Here is a 15754-nt window from a genome sequence, read left to right on the forward strand (position 1 = left end):
TTTCAAAAGTTCTTGCCTAATACCGTCAAAATTGGCCTTTCCCCAATTTAGAACTTCAACTTTTAGATCTGGTCTATCCTTTTCCATTACTATTTTAAAACGAATAGAATTATGGTCACTGGCCCAAAGTGCTCCCCCACTGACACCTCACTCCTTTTTGTTAATAACCTCACTTTATTGTGAAAGAAAAATCTGCAGAAGAGATTGCTTAATTAAAACCAAAATAAAACAAAATAGGATCTGTCAAGCTACATTTCAGTATGGGATGAGAAACGAAAACAGAAATTGCTGGAAAAACTCAGCAAGTTTAGCAGCATCTGTGGAGATAAAGCAGATTTAACATTTCAGGTCCAGTGACCCTTCTTTAGAACTGATGGTGGCTGGAAAATTTTTTTTTTTTGCAGATAAGGGAGGGAGGGTAAGGAGTAAACATGGTGGAGATAGATCCCAGAAGTGAAAAAACAGTTAGGCAGACAAAGAGGTGGATAGCAGTCAGCCTAGGATAATGAATAGCTGCAAATAGGGACTGTTGGTGGCCAACAATGGGTTGTATGTAATAGGAGACCATGTGATAACAAGGCCTAGTGTGTTGGGGGTGGGGAAAGCATGGGGAAGTGTGCTCACGCCCTAAAATTGTAGAACTTGACATTGAGACCCGATTTTGAGTAGAAAATGAGGTGCTGTTTTTCCAGCTTACATTGAGCTTTGTTGGAGCACTGGAGCAAGCCTGAGACAGAGATGTTGGCCAGGGAATAAGGTGGTGTATTGAAGTGGCAGGCAACTGGAAGCTGAGGATCTTTTTTTGTGGACAGAATGTATGTGTTCTGTGAAGTGGTCACCCAGTCTAAACTGCATTTCCCCAAAACAGAGGAGACCACATTGTGAGTAGCGAATACAATTAACTAGATTAGTAGAAGTTTATAAAATCATTAGGGGCATGGATGGAGTGAATAGTCAAGATCTTTTCCCCAGGGAGGGGAGTCCAAAACTAGAAGACATAGGTTTAAGGTGAGAGGGGAAAGGTTTAAAAGGGACCCAAGAGGCAACTTTTTCACACAGAGTGGATGCATGTATGGAATGAGCTGCCAGAGCAAGTAATGGAGCTGGTACAATGACAACACAGAAAAGACATCAGGAAGAGTTTGCAGGGATATGGGCCAAACGCTGACAAATGGGACTAGATTAATTTACGATATCTATTTGGCATTGATGGGCTGAACAGACGGGTCTGTTTCCATGTTGTATGACTCTATGAGGTAAAGTGTTGCTTCACCTGGAATACTGAGGAGGGAGGAACTAAGTATGCAGGTGTTATATCTTCTGGGGATACAGGGAAAGGTGCTGTGGGGTGATGTTGGACGTGGAGGAGGAGAGGACTAGGCATACTGGAAAGAACAGTCCTTGTGGAAGTCTACAAAAGAAGGAAGAGTAATATGGATCTTGTGGAAATGGTGGCTAATGATCCACTGGATGTGGATGCTGATAAGAATGGGAGGTAAGGACAAGACAGACCCTACTGATGTTGTGGGAAGGGAGAGAGGGGGAATGAGTGCCAAAATGTGGGAGCTTGGTCAGACTCAGCTAAGGGCCCACTAAACTAAGGGGAATCCTTGGCTGAGATGGGTATTTTGGATGCCCCATTTTTGAAGTTGGCACAATCAGAACTGATGCAACTGAGATGAAGGAATTGGGAGACTGGAATAGAGTCTTTGCAGGAAGGAGAGTGTGATATTGTATAGTCAAGGTAACTGGAGTCAGTTGGTTTGTAGTAGATATTGTGGCTAGCCTATCTGCAGAAACGGAAACAGAGATGACAAGGAAGGGAAGGGAACAATCAGAGATGGGCCAGATTAAGGTGAGAGTGGGGTGGAAATTGGAAGAAAAATTGATAAACTTTTCCAATTTCAATTTCAATACGGGATGTAACTTTTCTTGTCATAACATCAGCTGCGATCGTAATACCACATAAATTTATACTCAAGACAGTATACCCTTTACATGTGTTGAAGACTTGCACTAACATGCAGCCAACCCATTTTCAATGTAACCTCATTACCTCAGATGTCTTTCTGTTACCAAAATAAACTCTGAGAAATGAATTGCAAAAATATTATGAAGATCCATGATAGTGTCATTTTGTTTATAAGATTCACGTTTGATCCAGAAAATAGAGGGACTTTCAAATATGCAGATTTTCTGCTGTGAGAGAACAGCTTTAAAGTTTGCCATTTGATCCATGAATTTTGGTTGTCTTTTTTTTTAACTAAACGTAAGTGACAAATATCACAACAACAATGCCTGTACATTAGGTTGTAACCAGTTCCAGCAATAAAGAGGTTTAAATTTCAAAAGAAAATTGAATCTAATGAACAATGGAGGCCAATATGTCATTTTAATGCAACTTTTAATGTTGCTTAAAACTGGTCTTATTCCTGTCAAGCACATCTTGCATTTGATATTACTTTTTAATATCAGGTTGTATATCAAATTTAATTGTAATGATGTTTCAAACATGACTCTATTTAGTTAATGCATGTTTCAAACATGACTCTCTACTTTGACAGTGCAGTCAAATCTCATTAACTTAGATAATGTTGGATGAGCGTTTGAGTTCTACTCAACTCCCACTAAAGTTCAGAAGAACATCTTCCTCTGAAAGAAAGTATAAAATGTTAAGGTGCATCAAAATGCACATCAATGAGACTTGAATGTTAATGCAGAATCTTGGGTTATTTAATTTTAAGCTTTCAAAATATGAAATTTCAGAGTACTCTTTTTAAGAAAAAAATCACTTTGGCAAAGGCATTTGATCTTCCACATGAGCTAAAAGCTTCATTACATGTTAAACCCCAAAATAAAATGGCTTTGTATTTTGGAGCAGAATTACCAGCTGTTTTGATAAACTATGTGCTTATAACACTGAGAAACTGAGGTTCTCAATATGCAAAATGCTATTTCGGAAGGATTTAGTCTGAAATTCTAGAGGCAATGGCATTTGGACAAGACCATTGGACAATGGATGATTGGATACAATTATATAGACCGTCAGCATTTGGCCAAAGGCACAGCTGAAAGAGGGGCTTCATATGCAGATCTCATGGTTGGAGCAACAAATATACTTCCACAGATATGCAAAATTTATGGCTTTATGATTCCAAAATCCGTCTCATTGCTTGGCTTTGCATTATAGTAAACTTCACAGCAGACTTTATTATCACAGCAATACAGCTCAAGGAAAAAAATCTACTGTATCAATACAATGAATCTGTTACAACTGAAACTGCTAAATATTTACCAGTCAGTCACAGATTTTCATGACTATTATGTATTTAATAAGGTTGCAACTCATTTGGAACCATCATCACCACTATTCCTTACGAAGTTCAAATTTAAGTCCTCAGTGGTGAAAAGTACAGACCCAGGATTAGTGTCTTGCAAATTTTCTGGGATGATAACAGGAGATTATCCTCACAGCATTTAAGGAGAGTTGACAATGAAAGGGTCAGGGAATAAAATCAGAATGCAACTCATCCTGTGAAAAGCATTTGAAGATACTTTCTACTTATTAATTATTTTGTTGGCACTGGTTAAAGTTTAATTAGCCAATTCCTCTTGCATCAACAAGCATGCTTCCATAATTTGTTTTTACAACAATCATATATATCATGTGTATGAAAGACAATTTAAAAAGAAAAGAATTATCTGAAAGATGAAAAAGAATAACAATTGGATAGGATATATAACTGAGAGAAGTGGTTTCTGGGGAAATAAACAACAAAGTGAGTTCAGGGATATTAAATGAGGAATAGTTTAGTTACTAAATTACTACACCTGAGCCACATGTTGATGTTATAAAATATGCACATTATAATAATTTTTCAATATTTTCATTTTTTATTTCAAGCTGTCTAATTAGATTTTATTTTACGTATTTTATTTTGCCACATAGCTCGATGATTAATATTCAGCATTGCACTCTGATGTGACCTGTGGTTATAGCTAAGACCTAATGCTCAATCGAAATTTTTGCAGTTGAATTATCAGGTGTCACACAGATAAATAAAATACAGTATGAAACAAGCCAACAAAAACCGAGCCAATTCCTCTCACAGGTAATATGGTTGTAATGAGCTGCAGGGCAATATTCACTACTATTTCAATGTTTTAATGGTTTTATGTCTGAGTGCATGTGTGAAACTGCTGATGGCAACCATGTCAATAACAGTATGCATTCATGGAGAGGAGACTGAGGGGAGCATGAGGGACAACTCCTTACCTGCTGTTTAAACTAAACAACTTTATCACATCTTAATCTGTATTGCCATAGTTAATTAAATTGGCGTCCAAAAAAACTGTTTGGCTCTTACCAATTCCTTTACCTGCTCAGATGCTACATTAATAGTATGTATCTCTAGACATGCAGATATTTTTCTGCTGAATGAGTTAATATTGATTGTGTGTCAAGAAAGCAACAATGTGACCTTTATTTTCCAGAGTGCTAAGTCTATGAATCTTAATATAAAGATCCCTTGAATTCCTGTAATTTATTGGCAAATAGTTATTGGGATTCTGATCCTATATTTAATTAGCTGATCATTTTTGTTCACTGAATTATTTCACTGCAGACAGTCACATTGTCCAGCAGTCATCATTCTGATATGTGGAATGTTATTTCTTTTTAAGTGATTATGCTGATAACATAGCTCTACAAGACCTAACTTAGGTTGGAAAGTAAAATGCTACTTATTGATAGTACCTTTCTCAAAACCATTGAAATTCTCGGAATATGATCTTATAATTATTTTTCACTTCTGTTAAGTTAAAGAAAATGTTAATTATTAATGACACAAAAGGAGAGTAAATAAAAGCTGTATGATTAAAACATGGCTGTATTCAGGATGCTTTAATTAAATGAAAATGCTAATGTTGTTATACTAAGCAGATCAGATTAAAATGATCCTCACAGTGAGCTATTGTAACCCATATTTTATGTTACATTACCAACGACATGTTAAAAATGTACATGAGATACACCACAAATCATAAATGCTACAAAAAGACCATACATAGAATGATGGATGAAAAATTATTTTTTCAGATTTTTTTCATGCTTTGTGACTCCTTTTTCTATATTTACAAAACAAAATAGCGTGACAGTCGCTTTAATTTCAAAGAAACAGGGAAGCTGGCAAATTGATTTCTAAGGAAATCATTTCTGTCTCAAATGTTTGGGGAGATCTGCATTTCAGTTGACAGTAATTAGCATTAACTAATAAAGAAACACTCACATTGCCACTCCAAAGAATTCGTGTTTTGCTGTTGAGATGACAATGTCTGCCATGCACAGAACTTTGAGGTAGTCGTCTTTACTGCTTTGGTAGCCCCAGTGTACAACAGAGGAAGCCAATTCCCTTCTGGCTTCAGCAAAGATGTCTTTAATGAGAGAAAAAAATTCAACAATTCAATATGGTGCAAAATTAACTCATATGTCAGCTTTGCCTCGTCTGAAGTTCAGGTTAATTAGCTTCTGCTTATTTTATAGAACTTCTCAGAGTTGTTTGCTTGTATAATCAAGGCAAGGAAGCAGAACCAAATGCTGAGGTGCAAAAGCTGACAGAAGCAAGGCCCGCCTCGACATCCTCCCCCTACGAAAAGCCAACTGTCTGCTTCATAAAACTCGCTTAGCAGACAGTGAAACAAAATGGACTGTAAAGTTCGTTAAATGAAAATATTAAAAAAGAATTAAGCTAATGGAGATAAAATTAAAAGAAATGAGGCAACAAAAACATCACACCAAAAATGGCATCACTGTGACAGCTAAGTTTCCTAATGACGGACTGCATTCGGAAAAATTAAATGGCATTCCATGCTTAAATTTCTTTGGAAAGTAATGATCCATGAATGATGCTCACTCCAGGCATTTAGAAGTGGAAAGAAAATGCTCAACAACAACAAAAAGGGTTGTGAAATCGAAAGAGGCTTTTATAACACAAAAAGGTGCTAAAATTTGTTGGCCAGGGGAGTTTTAGGGGTGGGGGGGATGTTGGTGGGAGTGCTACTAACTGAGATCTTTTACTCATTACAGAAGCAATACCTGGTACTTCCATAAAGGTCTCGCCAAGGACAGATACTTTAAAAGTTAGCCCATTTTCCTTTAGCTTCAGTAGTGTATTGAAGAACAACTCAGGGTCCTTGTCATGTTCCCTTGAAATAAAACAGAGTTGCGAATCATAAATGGAATTTACAAGTTAAATCAGAGCCACTCACTTTGTCATAATTCATGACAAATCATAATTCTGAACACAGTGTTAAAAATACCTCAGCCATTCAGGTTCAAGTCTCTTACTTTGGAGCGCTAGCAGGATGATTTCTATTTTTAACCTTTTGAAAGGACACTCACCAGACGGCTCAGTTAACAAGAATGACATCTAATGCTTTACATATATTATTTTGTTTGTAATATAAATACACTAGTATTATGCATTCACAACAATACTGGAATGATTGTTTAAAAGAAGGTATGAGTTGCCACTGTGAGGGAGAGAACTTAGTACACATAGTTGAAATGACAAGATTGCTGAAGCACCCTGCACTAATGACTGCATTTTTGCTGATGTTAATTTAGCTCCCTCACACTGCCAAGCTCAGTAACTCCTCCACCTTGGTGCCTCTTATGAAGTCATCAGGATTATCTTTTTTTTTTAATTCTCCCCTCTGCCTGACCACCCTCCCATAAAGTAAATCACAGAAAAGAATTGAAATGTTAAGATTAATTATAATTCGATAATTTTTTTTTCAAATATCAAAAATGTAAAGAAATCAAGGAGATACAATTGTTGATGCAAAATGGGCCAATAGTGACTCAGCAGTCCTCTTAATGACATAGTCAAATTTCATCTTCCAAGTTCAATACTTTAACCCAAAACCCCTTTTTCAAAAAAAAAGTCAGAATTCTCTCTGCCACATTTCTCTACTGCACATTCAGAGTTAAATTAGATGCTGTAATAAAGTTAACATTGAAGGCAATTCAAAAATGTTATATCAGACTATGAATACAAAATAGCCTTTCGATAGTCCTGGGCTACTTAACAAGGCTGTCTAGGCTTTTAGTGACCAGAATGATTCATGCTGGCTGATACCAGTTATGCATATTTAACATCAATATTTTCTAGCTCCAGCAACCATTACTCTTGTTGAATCAACACTGGTACAAAAAGTTTACTATTTTAATTTACACAAAATCGTGAGGATAAAGTGCAGAGGAATCCTATCAAATGACAGAGTTTATGACAAATATGGAATAAAAAAGGCAAAACAATAATTTAGCAACATAACATTCTTGCAGATTACTTTTAAGAAAAGATGACTCCAATAAAACAGCACCCCTTTTAATTACAAATACTGGGTTTCAATAGAATTTTTTACCTTGGTGATATTTTTATTCAAGTGCTAATTAGTGTAGGATGGATTCACAGTTTTATTGTGTAGTTCTCTACCATAACATTAATCAATCCTGCAATCAGAACATATTAACTCTCTTTATTTTAGCACTTGTCCAAGACACATGAAGTTCAGGTTAACTCTCAGAGTGCCATCTGTCTGGTTTGCCACATGCATCCATTGTTGATTGTAGCAAACTTTCCAAACATCCTAAATCTATAACATATTGGGACAGTGAACTTTGATTTCAAAAGAAATCTCCAACAGTAGAGCTTTCTAAATGAAAGTTAAATACACAACTTGCTTTTTGTGCACAGCGCATTAGATAATCATTTACATTTTATATACAGGTAGTTCTTCTATTAACACGACGGGTTGTCTTCTTGTGCAAACCTGCATCAGAGAGTAATTGCGCTTTAGAAACAGCGCTTAAAGGGTTGGCGATGTAATTATGTTACAGTCAACACGCTTTAAAAGTTTGCCAATCGCATTACAGTGAATTCGCGTCAACGAAACGTGTGTTTTGGCAGAACAACCTGGATGTACATGTTTGTGCAAACACACTTGTGCAGGAGTAAATGTAATCATATAGTCTGGAAGGTTAGTCCAAACTCATTGTATAATCTGCTTTATAAATATGAAACTAATTCTTTTGTGTGCAGCAGGAACATCACCATTTACAAGGACCGTGGATTTAGACTACAAAAGCTTTTTGCTGAAGGTCAAATGTCTATGTTACATTTTAATAATAATCAAAAGCGGCACCTCCAACTATACCATTTCTGAGGGGTCCATATTAGGCTCCTAAGGTGTGGTATTAACAGAGCTTATTTATTTTAATTTGAGAAGCTCTTATTTGTCCATTCCCTGTGGTAAAGCTGATTTCCATGATGATTCCCTTCTTAATTTTAATACCCTTTTTACTCATCATATAGACATTAGAATTTTGCAGGAAATAATGGAACTCCCGTGCAGGAAGAAAAGACAACTGAAGGGATGATGGTAAACTAGCTTTTGCAATTAATTGGTGTACGGTAGTGCACATGTATGATAACAGAATTTTTCACCAAGGAAAGCGAGGTTAATTAATGTATGAGCTGCATTCACCAAGATGCTGAATTTAGTATTTTTCCCCCATGCTGTCTTAAGTGCCTTGATCTCCCAGTAATGACCTAGTTCTCCTAATGAGTAACATTAACCCCTGGCTGTATCTGTCCAGGACTTAATTGTCAACTCAAGCTGAAATAGAAGAGTTTGCCGATCAGCAGGTATGTGGTACATTAACACATGTCATCTCAGGTCCTAATAAATAAATCTGTTGCCATGGAAATGGTAACATAAGCAGCACTGCCTTTCCTCACTTTTTGAATAAATGTCTCTCAAGCCACGAGCGGAAAGAGGAGAGAGCAGTAATGTGGGTGAAGGTGCAGGTGAAGGATAAAAGAGAAATTAAGAAAATACAGATGTATATATAAAAAAAAGGCAATTTTCTCAAGTCAATTTTTGAATATTGCAAACATATTTGCTTTTTAATTTATTTTCTTGTCCTTTTTTAATTACACACACACACATATACATATCCCTCTCTTCAACAGCAACTTTCTGATTAAATCTACAAATTCTCTCCTCCTCCCGTTTCTGGTCTCTTGTATCCCTTAATTAACAAACCTGACATTAAAGTAACCAACCAGCAAGTGCACAGAACCGGGTGGCATTTGAAGTGTTTTATCATGAAATTATCCCAACAGAGTCCATCCCGCAAGATAACATCATCATCAATACTCCATGCAAGACCCAACAGCTCAAGCACAATATTGCCTGCCATTTATCTGTTGTCAGCATAGGTTACAAACTGTAATCCTTGACTGCCTTGGAATTAGAATGTCTTTGATGTCCCCACAAGAGTTTTTGCCTGAAGGCTTTACCAATGCTCTGCAGCTCAATGTTTATTCCTCGTAATCTTCCTCTCATCTCCAGGCTACTGGTGACAGATGGTTATGTGCACACAATAGTATTAGAGTTTGATTTTTTTTTGCTGTCTATACAACAAATATCTATCAGATGTGGGCCAAGAAAGCTGACATAGCTCACTTAGGGAAAGGCAACAAACAGCTTAGGTTGATATTTTTGTCATTTTTTGTGCTTCTTGCTTGTTTCTTTTCTAAAATTCTCAAAAGTATATTGACTTCGTTGGTTTTTATGTAAAAATGCAGAGAAAATGATAGCAATGTTGATTGGTGATGGGCAATTTTATTCTATATGTTAATCTCCACATAAAATATCTATCTCTGATTAGATCATTTGATAAAACCACAATATAAATAACTCATACCAAATTAAGTTCACTTTTCTAAAATTATACCGGATATCCTGAAGTGCTACTAAAAATTAATGCACTCCTTTGAATTCAAAGACTGCCTGAAACATATACTTTTCTCTCAGTAACCTCTGCATCTCCATTGTTATTTAAGGACATATTAATTTTATTTCTGGAACTGCTTGCCTTCACTCTAGTTGTAGAGATTAAAATTCTGAACCATAAATACAAAGTATGGGCTAATATATTTATCATGGATCAAGATTGTGAGTACAATTTGAACATTTCACAGCTTGGTATCATTGAAAATGGAAAATACAAAAACATTAACTTTTACAATAAATAAATTACATGATAACATAATTGGTAAACTAGTTTTAGGGCAATTCTTTCCTGCTAAAGCTTTATGCTATATCACCAGAAATGTCACATTTTGGTTCTAAAAGCCCTGGAGTCAAAGATGAAAATCCTTTTAGATACCAGCTGCTGCAGATCAGCTTTGAAAGCTTCTGGAGTTTTAACATACTGCAAGTCAAATCTGTATTAAAACAATTTACTTTGTCAGTGTGCATACTTATTACTTCACCTGCAAATAGTTGCTCAATGAACACCTGACCTACTGATCTCTCCCCAACAACACCCACAACAAGCTTCTCTTAAAAATTACTCATAATCTAGAATGAAGTGAATTCTAATCAGGCTATATGCAGATTAAACAGGCTAAGAGATAACTGGAACAAAATGTTCATGTCCACCATTAGAAAATCATCAGCTGTGTTTCTAGCCCCACTGCAAACCCCCTTAATCCCAATTTAGGTGTCCCCAACAGCACTGAAAGCTGAACTTCAAGCACAAAAATGGTGACAGTTATCTGACCAGTAGATTCTGCTCTGATTAGAAGATCTTACAAGATTGGACATTGTCAATGATAACATTTAGAATAGGTTGGTGAAAGGCAGAGGAGAACTAACTTGCTAGATTATCTCAAATGTCTATTACTTACCACCTATGGGGCCAGACAATATGCAGAGGCATTTGCTGGGAGGCGACGCTGAAATTTTCTTCCAAGTTCCCACTCCCACCCAACATGCTGCAGGGGTTAATGGGCACATGTTCCATATCTTCTCCATGATAAGCACTTGTACCTTCAGTTCTTCTGATGGAATTTAGATCTTCCAGTGAGTCTGATATGTTTGATAGTCCTTCTTGATTTCTAGTGTCCTGTTTTGGGGTAGGAACAGGGTTCAGACACGCAAAACTGTTTCTCATCAATCCATCATCTGCTTTACAGTTTTGTAAAGCAATCAGACTATCTAAGGCTTCACCATCTTCAATGTCTTGAATATCAGTCATCAGCAGATCACGTCCAAGTTTATGTGCTGGCAAAAGTCTGAAAAAAAAGGTCAGATTGTAAGGCAACAGCTGCATGGAGGTGGGATGAGCAGGTGTAACAAACAATACTACAAGAAGCAGAGTAAGGAAAGCAGTACAGAAATTATTTCTAGCATGTAAAACAAAAAAAAGTCAGTACAAATGGATAAATAATTCATTCCATTTCAAATAATTTCTGTAAAGTAATTTTGAATGTTTTATGGAGACCTGTAAGAAGCTCAAAGTATTGATCTCAGGTTGACCATAATCTTTTAAAAAACAAGAGATGAATGAAGGATTTATATGCAAATGTTATTTTGATGCTGACATCAAAAAGCTTAGCTAAAACTACTGCAATCATTTGAATACTGCACGGAAATATTCCACGTTTGTTTGAGTATGCAATAACGAAAAACAAACAAATTTAGCATTTGCTGTGCATTTTTCCTGAAATTCATGTTCTGAGCATTAGTAAATACCCAGCACCAGACACCAGAATTATACCATTAATATGTTATACAAAGTAAGACTACCTAAGTATTGCATTCTGAGAACAGTGAAAAATTCTCAACTTGTATTATTTTGGTGCTGGATCCAGAATTGCTTTGTCATTGTCAAAACAGTTAACAGTCGTTGTCATGGAGTAGTGTTTATAAGAACATCTTTGTCATGTTAATCATTTCATTTCAGCATCTTTGTCAATGGAGATGTAGGACATACATACTTTAACCACTCTGTTAAAGATTACAGTCAGGCTTGTATCCAGGAGATGACATTCTGTAGGATAAGGGGAAATAGCACAAAAGGATTTAATGAACTGGCATTTCTACTGAACTGATTACATGGAAAAGTCTGCTTTTTTTTTGACTAATGGATGGATTGTAACTTAATATACAAAGTATTGTTACTTTAGATGTAAAGCAGGTTAGGTTGTCATGCCATTCTGTTTGCTGACATGGAATTGAATGCACTTCCTAAGCAAGTGTTTGGTTAAAATCTTAACTACATATCCACTTTTAGGATTAGACCAAACATTTTAAATTCGAGGAACAATTCTTATGGAAAAAATTGCAGAGTCATAGCTACTGCCCATTAACCAATGTGGTAGTTCTTTATCTGCAATGTGTAGGTTTAGGGGACGTTCACAATCTTCCAGATTCTCATAACTGCATCTAGATTATTTGTAGAATGTGTGTTAGTGTGAGACTGAATATGGAGGGAAATTAAAAGATTTAACTCTTTCCAGTTGCAACAAACTTAAAACAATAAGATGATTGTTTTAAAATATGACATACTTTCAAACAAGAATGATGCCTGGAAACTTCCAAATCATTTTCTAAATGCAGGCCAACTTTGTGAAACTATTATAATTTTCCTTCACAAGGCTTTTGATTTAAAGTTTTTTCAACATTTTTGGTCTTTTTTTTGTAAAAGAGTACATAATTAATATATTCAGTTGTAGTTGAAACATCCATAAAATATGGACCCAACTGAGTTTATTCAAGTCCCTCATACCTGCCTTGGTTATGGCACCAAATGGTAGATATGCCAATGAAACAGAAGATGGATGTAGATGTTGGCTCCCAGTTGGCATAACAAACAATGGAAAAGTAAACTAATCTGAATAAATAAACTTTTATTGGTGGCTTTTATTTGAAATCAGAGTCATAGAGCTCTACAGCATGGAAACACACCCTTCAGTCCAACTTGTCCATGCTGATCAGATATCGTAAATTGATCTAGTCCCATTTTTCCAGCATTTGGCTCATATCCCTCCAAACCCTTCCTATTCACGTACCCATCAAAATGCCTTTTAAATGTTGCAATTGCATCTGCCACCACCTACCACCCCACCAGTCTCCACATGCGACACATCATCCTTAAACACTTCCGCCAACTCCAATTAGACCCCACCACCAAGAACATCTTCCTCTTCCCAGTGCTCTCTGCCTTCCGCAAGGACCGATGCTTTTGACAGTCCTTGGTTTGCGCCACCAATGCCCCTGAACCCCCAGGTACCTTCCATTGCAACTGGAAAAGATGCACAACCTGCTGGTACACCACACCCCCTCACCTCCATTCTGGGCCCCAAACAGTCCTTCCAGGTGAGACAGAGGTTCGCTTGCCGCTCTTCCAACCTACTTTACTGCACCAAGTGTTCCCAATATGGTCTTCTTTACATGAGGGAGACCAAACGTAAACTTAGGGAATGGTTCGCTGAGTATCTCAACAAAGCCCACGGGGTCGACCGGACCTCCCAGTCACCGCCTATTTGAATACTCCTTTCCACTTCCTTTCCGACATGACCACCTTTGGCCTCCTCCATTGCCACAACAAACCAAACCGCAAATTGGAGGAACACCACCTCATCTTCTACCTGGGCAGCCAACAGCCCAGAGGACTCAACACTGATTTCTCCAATTTTGAATTAATTCCCATCCCATCCCCCGACTCCTTTCCCAGCCCCTCCCCCTCCCTTCTACTTCTCCCTGCCACCAACTGGACTCATTCCTCCTCTTTTCAAACTAGGTTGTACCTTCTGCCTCTCTTCACCTATCCCCACTACACCACCCTGCCCCCGCCACCTGCTTTATCTGCAGCTCCCCCTACACCCAAAATGTCAACTTCTGCACCTCCCGATGGTGCCTGGCTTGCTGTGTTCTTCCAGCCTCCTGTCTGTCCACCACTTCGTCTGGCAGCTCAGTGCATGAAAACGTTGCCTTTCGGTCCCTTTCAAATCTTTCCTTTCTCACCTTAAACCTATTGCCTCCAGTTGTGGACTCCCATACCCTGGGGAAAAGACTGTGGCTTGACATCCTTCCCATGTTCCTCAGGACTTTTTAAATGTCAATAAGGTCATCCTTCAGCCTCCAATGCTCCAGCCTATTCTGCCTTTCCAAATAGCCCAAACCCTCCAAGCCAGGAAACATCCTTGTAAATAGAGTCATAGAGATATACAGGATGGAAACAGACCCTTCGGTCCAACCCGTCCATGCCAAGAAAATATCCCAACCCAATCTAGTCCCACCTGCCAGCACCGGGCCCATATCCCTCCAAACCCTTTCTATTCATATACCCATCCAAATGCCTCTTAGATGTTGCAATTGTACGAGCCTCCACCACATTCTCTGGCAGTTCATTCCATACACATACCACCCTCTGCGTGAAAACAGAGGTCTCTTAGGTCTCTTTTATATCTTTCCCCTCTCAACCTATGCCCTCCAGTTCTGGACTCCCCAATCCCATTTTGTAAACCTCTATAAGGTCACCCCTCAGCCTCCGACGCTCTGGGGAAAACAGCCCTAGCCTGTTCAGCCTCTTCCTGTAGCTCACATCCTCCAACCCTGACAACATCCTTGTAAATCTTTTCTGAACCCTTTTAAGTTTCACAACATCTTTCCGATAGGAAGGAGACCAGAATTGCANCTTACCATTAAGTGTATAAGTCCTGCTAAGATTTGCTTTCCCAAAATGCAGCACTTCGCATTTATCTGAATTAAACTCCATCTGCCACTTCTCAGCCCATTGGCCCATCGGTCCAGATTCTGTTGTAATCTGAGGTAACCCTCTTTGCTGTCGACTACACCTCCAATTTTGGTGTCATCTGCAAACTTACTAACTGTACCTCTTATGCTCGCATCCAAATCATTTATGTAAAACCCCTTCACAACATCCTTCCTGTGGCAGGAAGATCAGCTTTGAACACAGCATTTTAAAAGTGGACTAACAAATATCTTGTACAACCGCAACATGACCTCCGAACTCTTAAAATCAATGCCTGGACCAAAAAAAGTCAAGCATACCAAACACCTTCTTCACTATCCTATCTACCTGTGACTCCACTTTCAAGGAACTATGAACAATGTTTCTTTGTTCAGCAACACTCCCCTGGACCTTACCATTAAGTGTATGAGCCCTGCCCTGATTTGTCTTTCCAAAATGCAGCACCTCACATTTATTTAAATTAAATTCCATCTGCCACTCCTCAGCCCATCTGATTAAGGTCCCGTTGTACTCTGAGGTAACCTTCTTTGCTGTGAACACCACCACCAATTTTCGTGTCTTCTACAAACTCACTAACCATACTCCCTATGTTCACATGCACATCATTTATACAAATGATAAAAAGCAGTGGACTCAGCACCCGATCCTTGTGGCTCACCACTGGTCACAGGCCTACAGTCTGAACAGCAACCCTCCACTACCACTCTCTGCCTTTTACCTTTGAGCCAGTTCTGTATCCAAATGGCTAGCTTTCCCTGGATTCCATGTGATCTAACCTTGCAACAAGTCAACCATGAGGAACCTTATCGAACGCCTTACTGAAGTCCATATAGATCGCACCTACTGCTCTGCCTTCATCAATCCTCTTCTTCAAAAAACTCAATCAAGTCAGTAAGACATAAAAACCACAAAGCCACGTTTACTATCCCTAATCATTCCTTACCTTTCAAAATACATGTAAATGCTGTCCCCCAGGATCCCCTCCAATAACTTGTGCACCATTAATATCAGGTTCACCGGTCTATAGTTCCCTGGCTTTTCCGTTCCACCTTTCTTAAATAGTGGCACCATGTTAGCCAATCTCTAGTCTTCCAGAACTTCACCTGTGGTTATCGATGATAC

General features: G+C 38.0%; 1 protein-coding gene across 12 annotated transcripts in view; it reads right to left on the bottom strand.

Moving 5' to 3' along the window:
• Positions 1–15754, bottom strand: part of gtdc1 (glycosyltransferase-like domain containing 1) — a 370690-nt gene that overhangs the window by 91128 nt on the left and 263808 nt on the right. For all 12 annotated transcript variants that reach the window (XM_043694107.1, XM_043694111.1, XM_043694112.1 and 9 more), the window contains 3 exons: positions 10761–11147; positions 6095–6204; positions 5289–5433 (listed from right to left, as the gene is read on the bottom strand). In XM_043694107.1, coding sequence (XP_043550042.1) covers positions 5289–5433; positions 6095–6204; positions 10761–11147 — 642 coding nt within the window. The remainder of the gene's footprint in view (positions 1–5288; positions 5434–6094; positions 6205–10760; positions 11148–15754) is intronic.

The sequence above is a fragment of the Chiloscyllium plagiosum genome, chromosome 7, assembly GCF_004010195.1.
Source record: "Chiloscyllium plagiosum isolate BGI_BamShark_2017 chromosome 7, ASM401019v2, whole genome shotgun sequence".
Lineage (NCBI taxonomy): Eukaryota > Metazoa > Chordata > Chondrichthyes > Orectolobiformes > Hemiscylliidae > Chiloscyllium > Chiloscyllium plagiosum.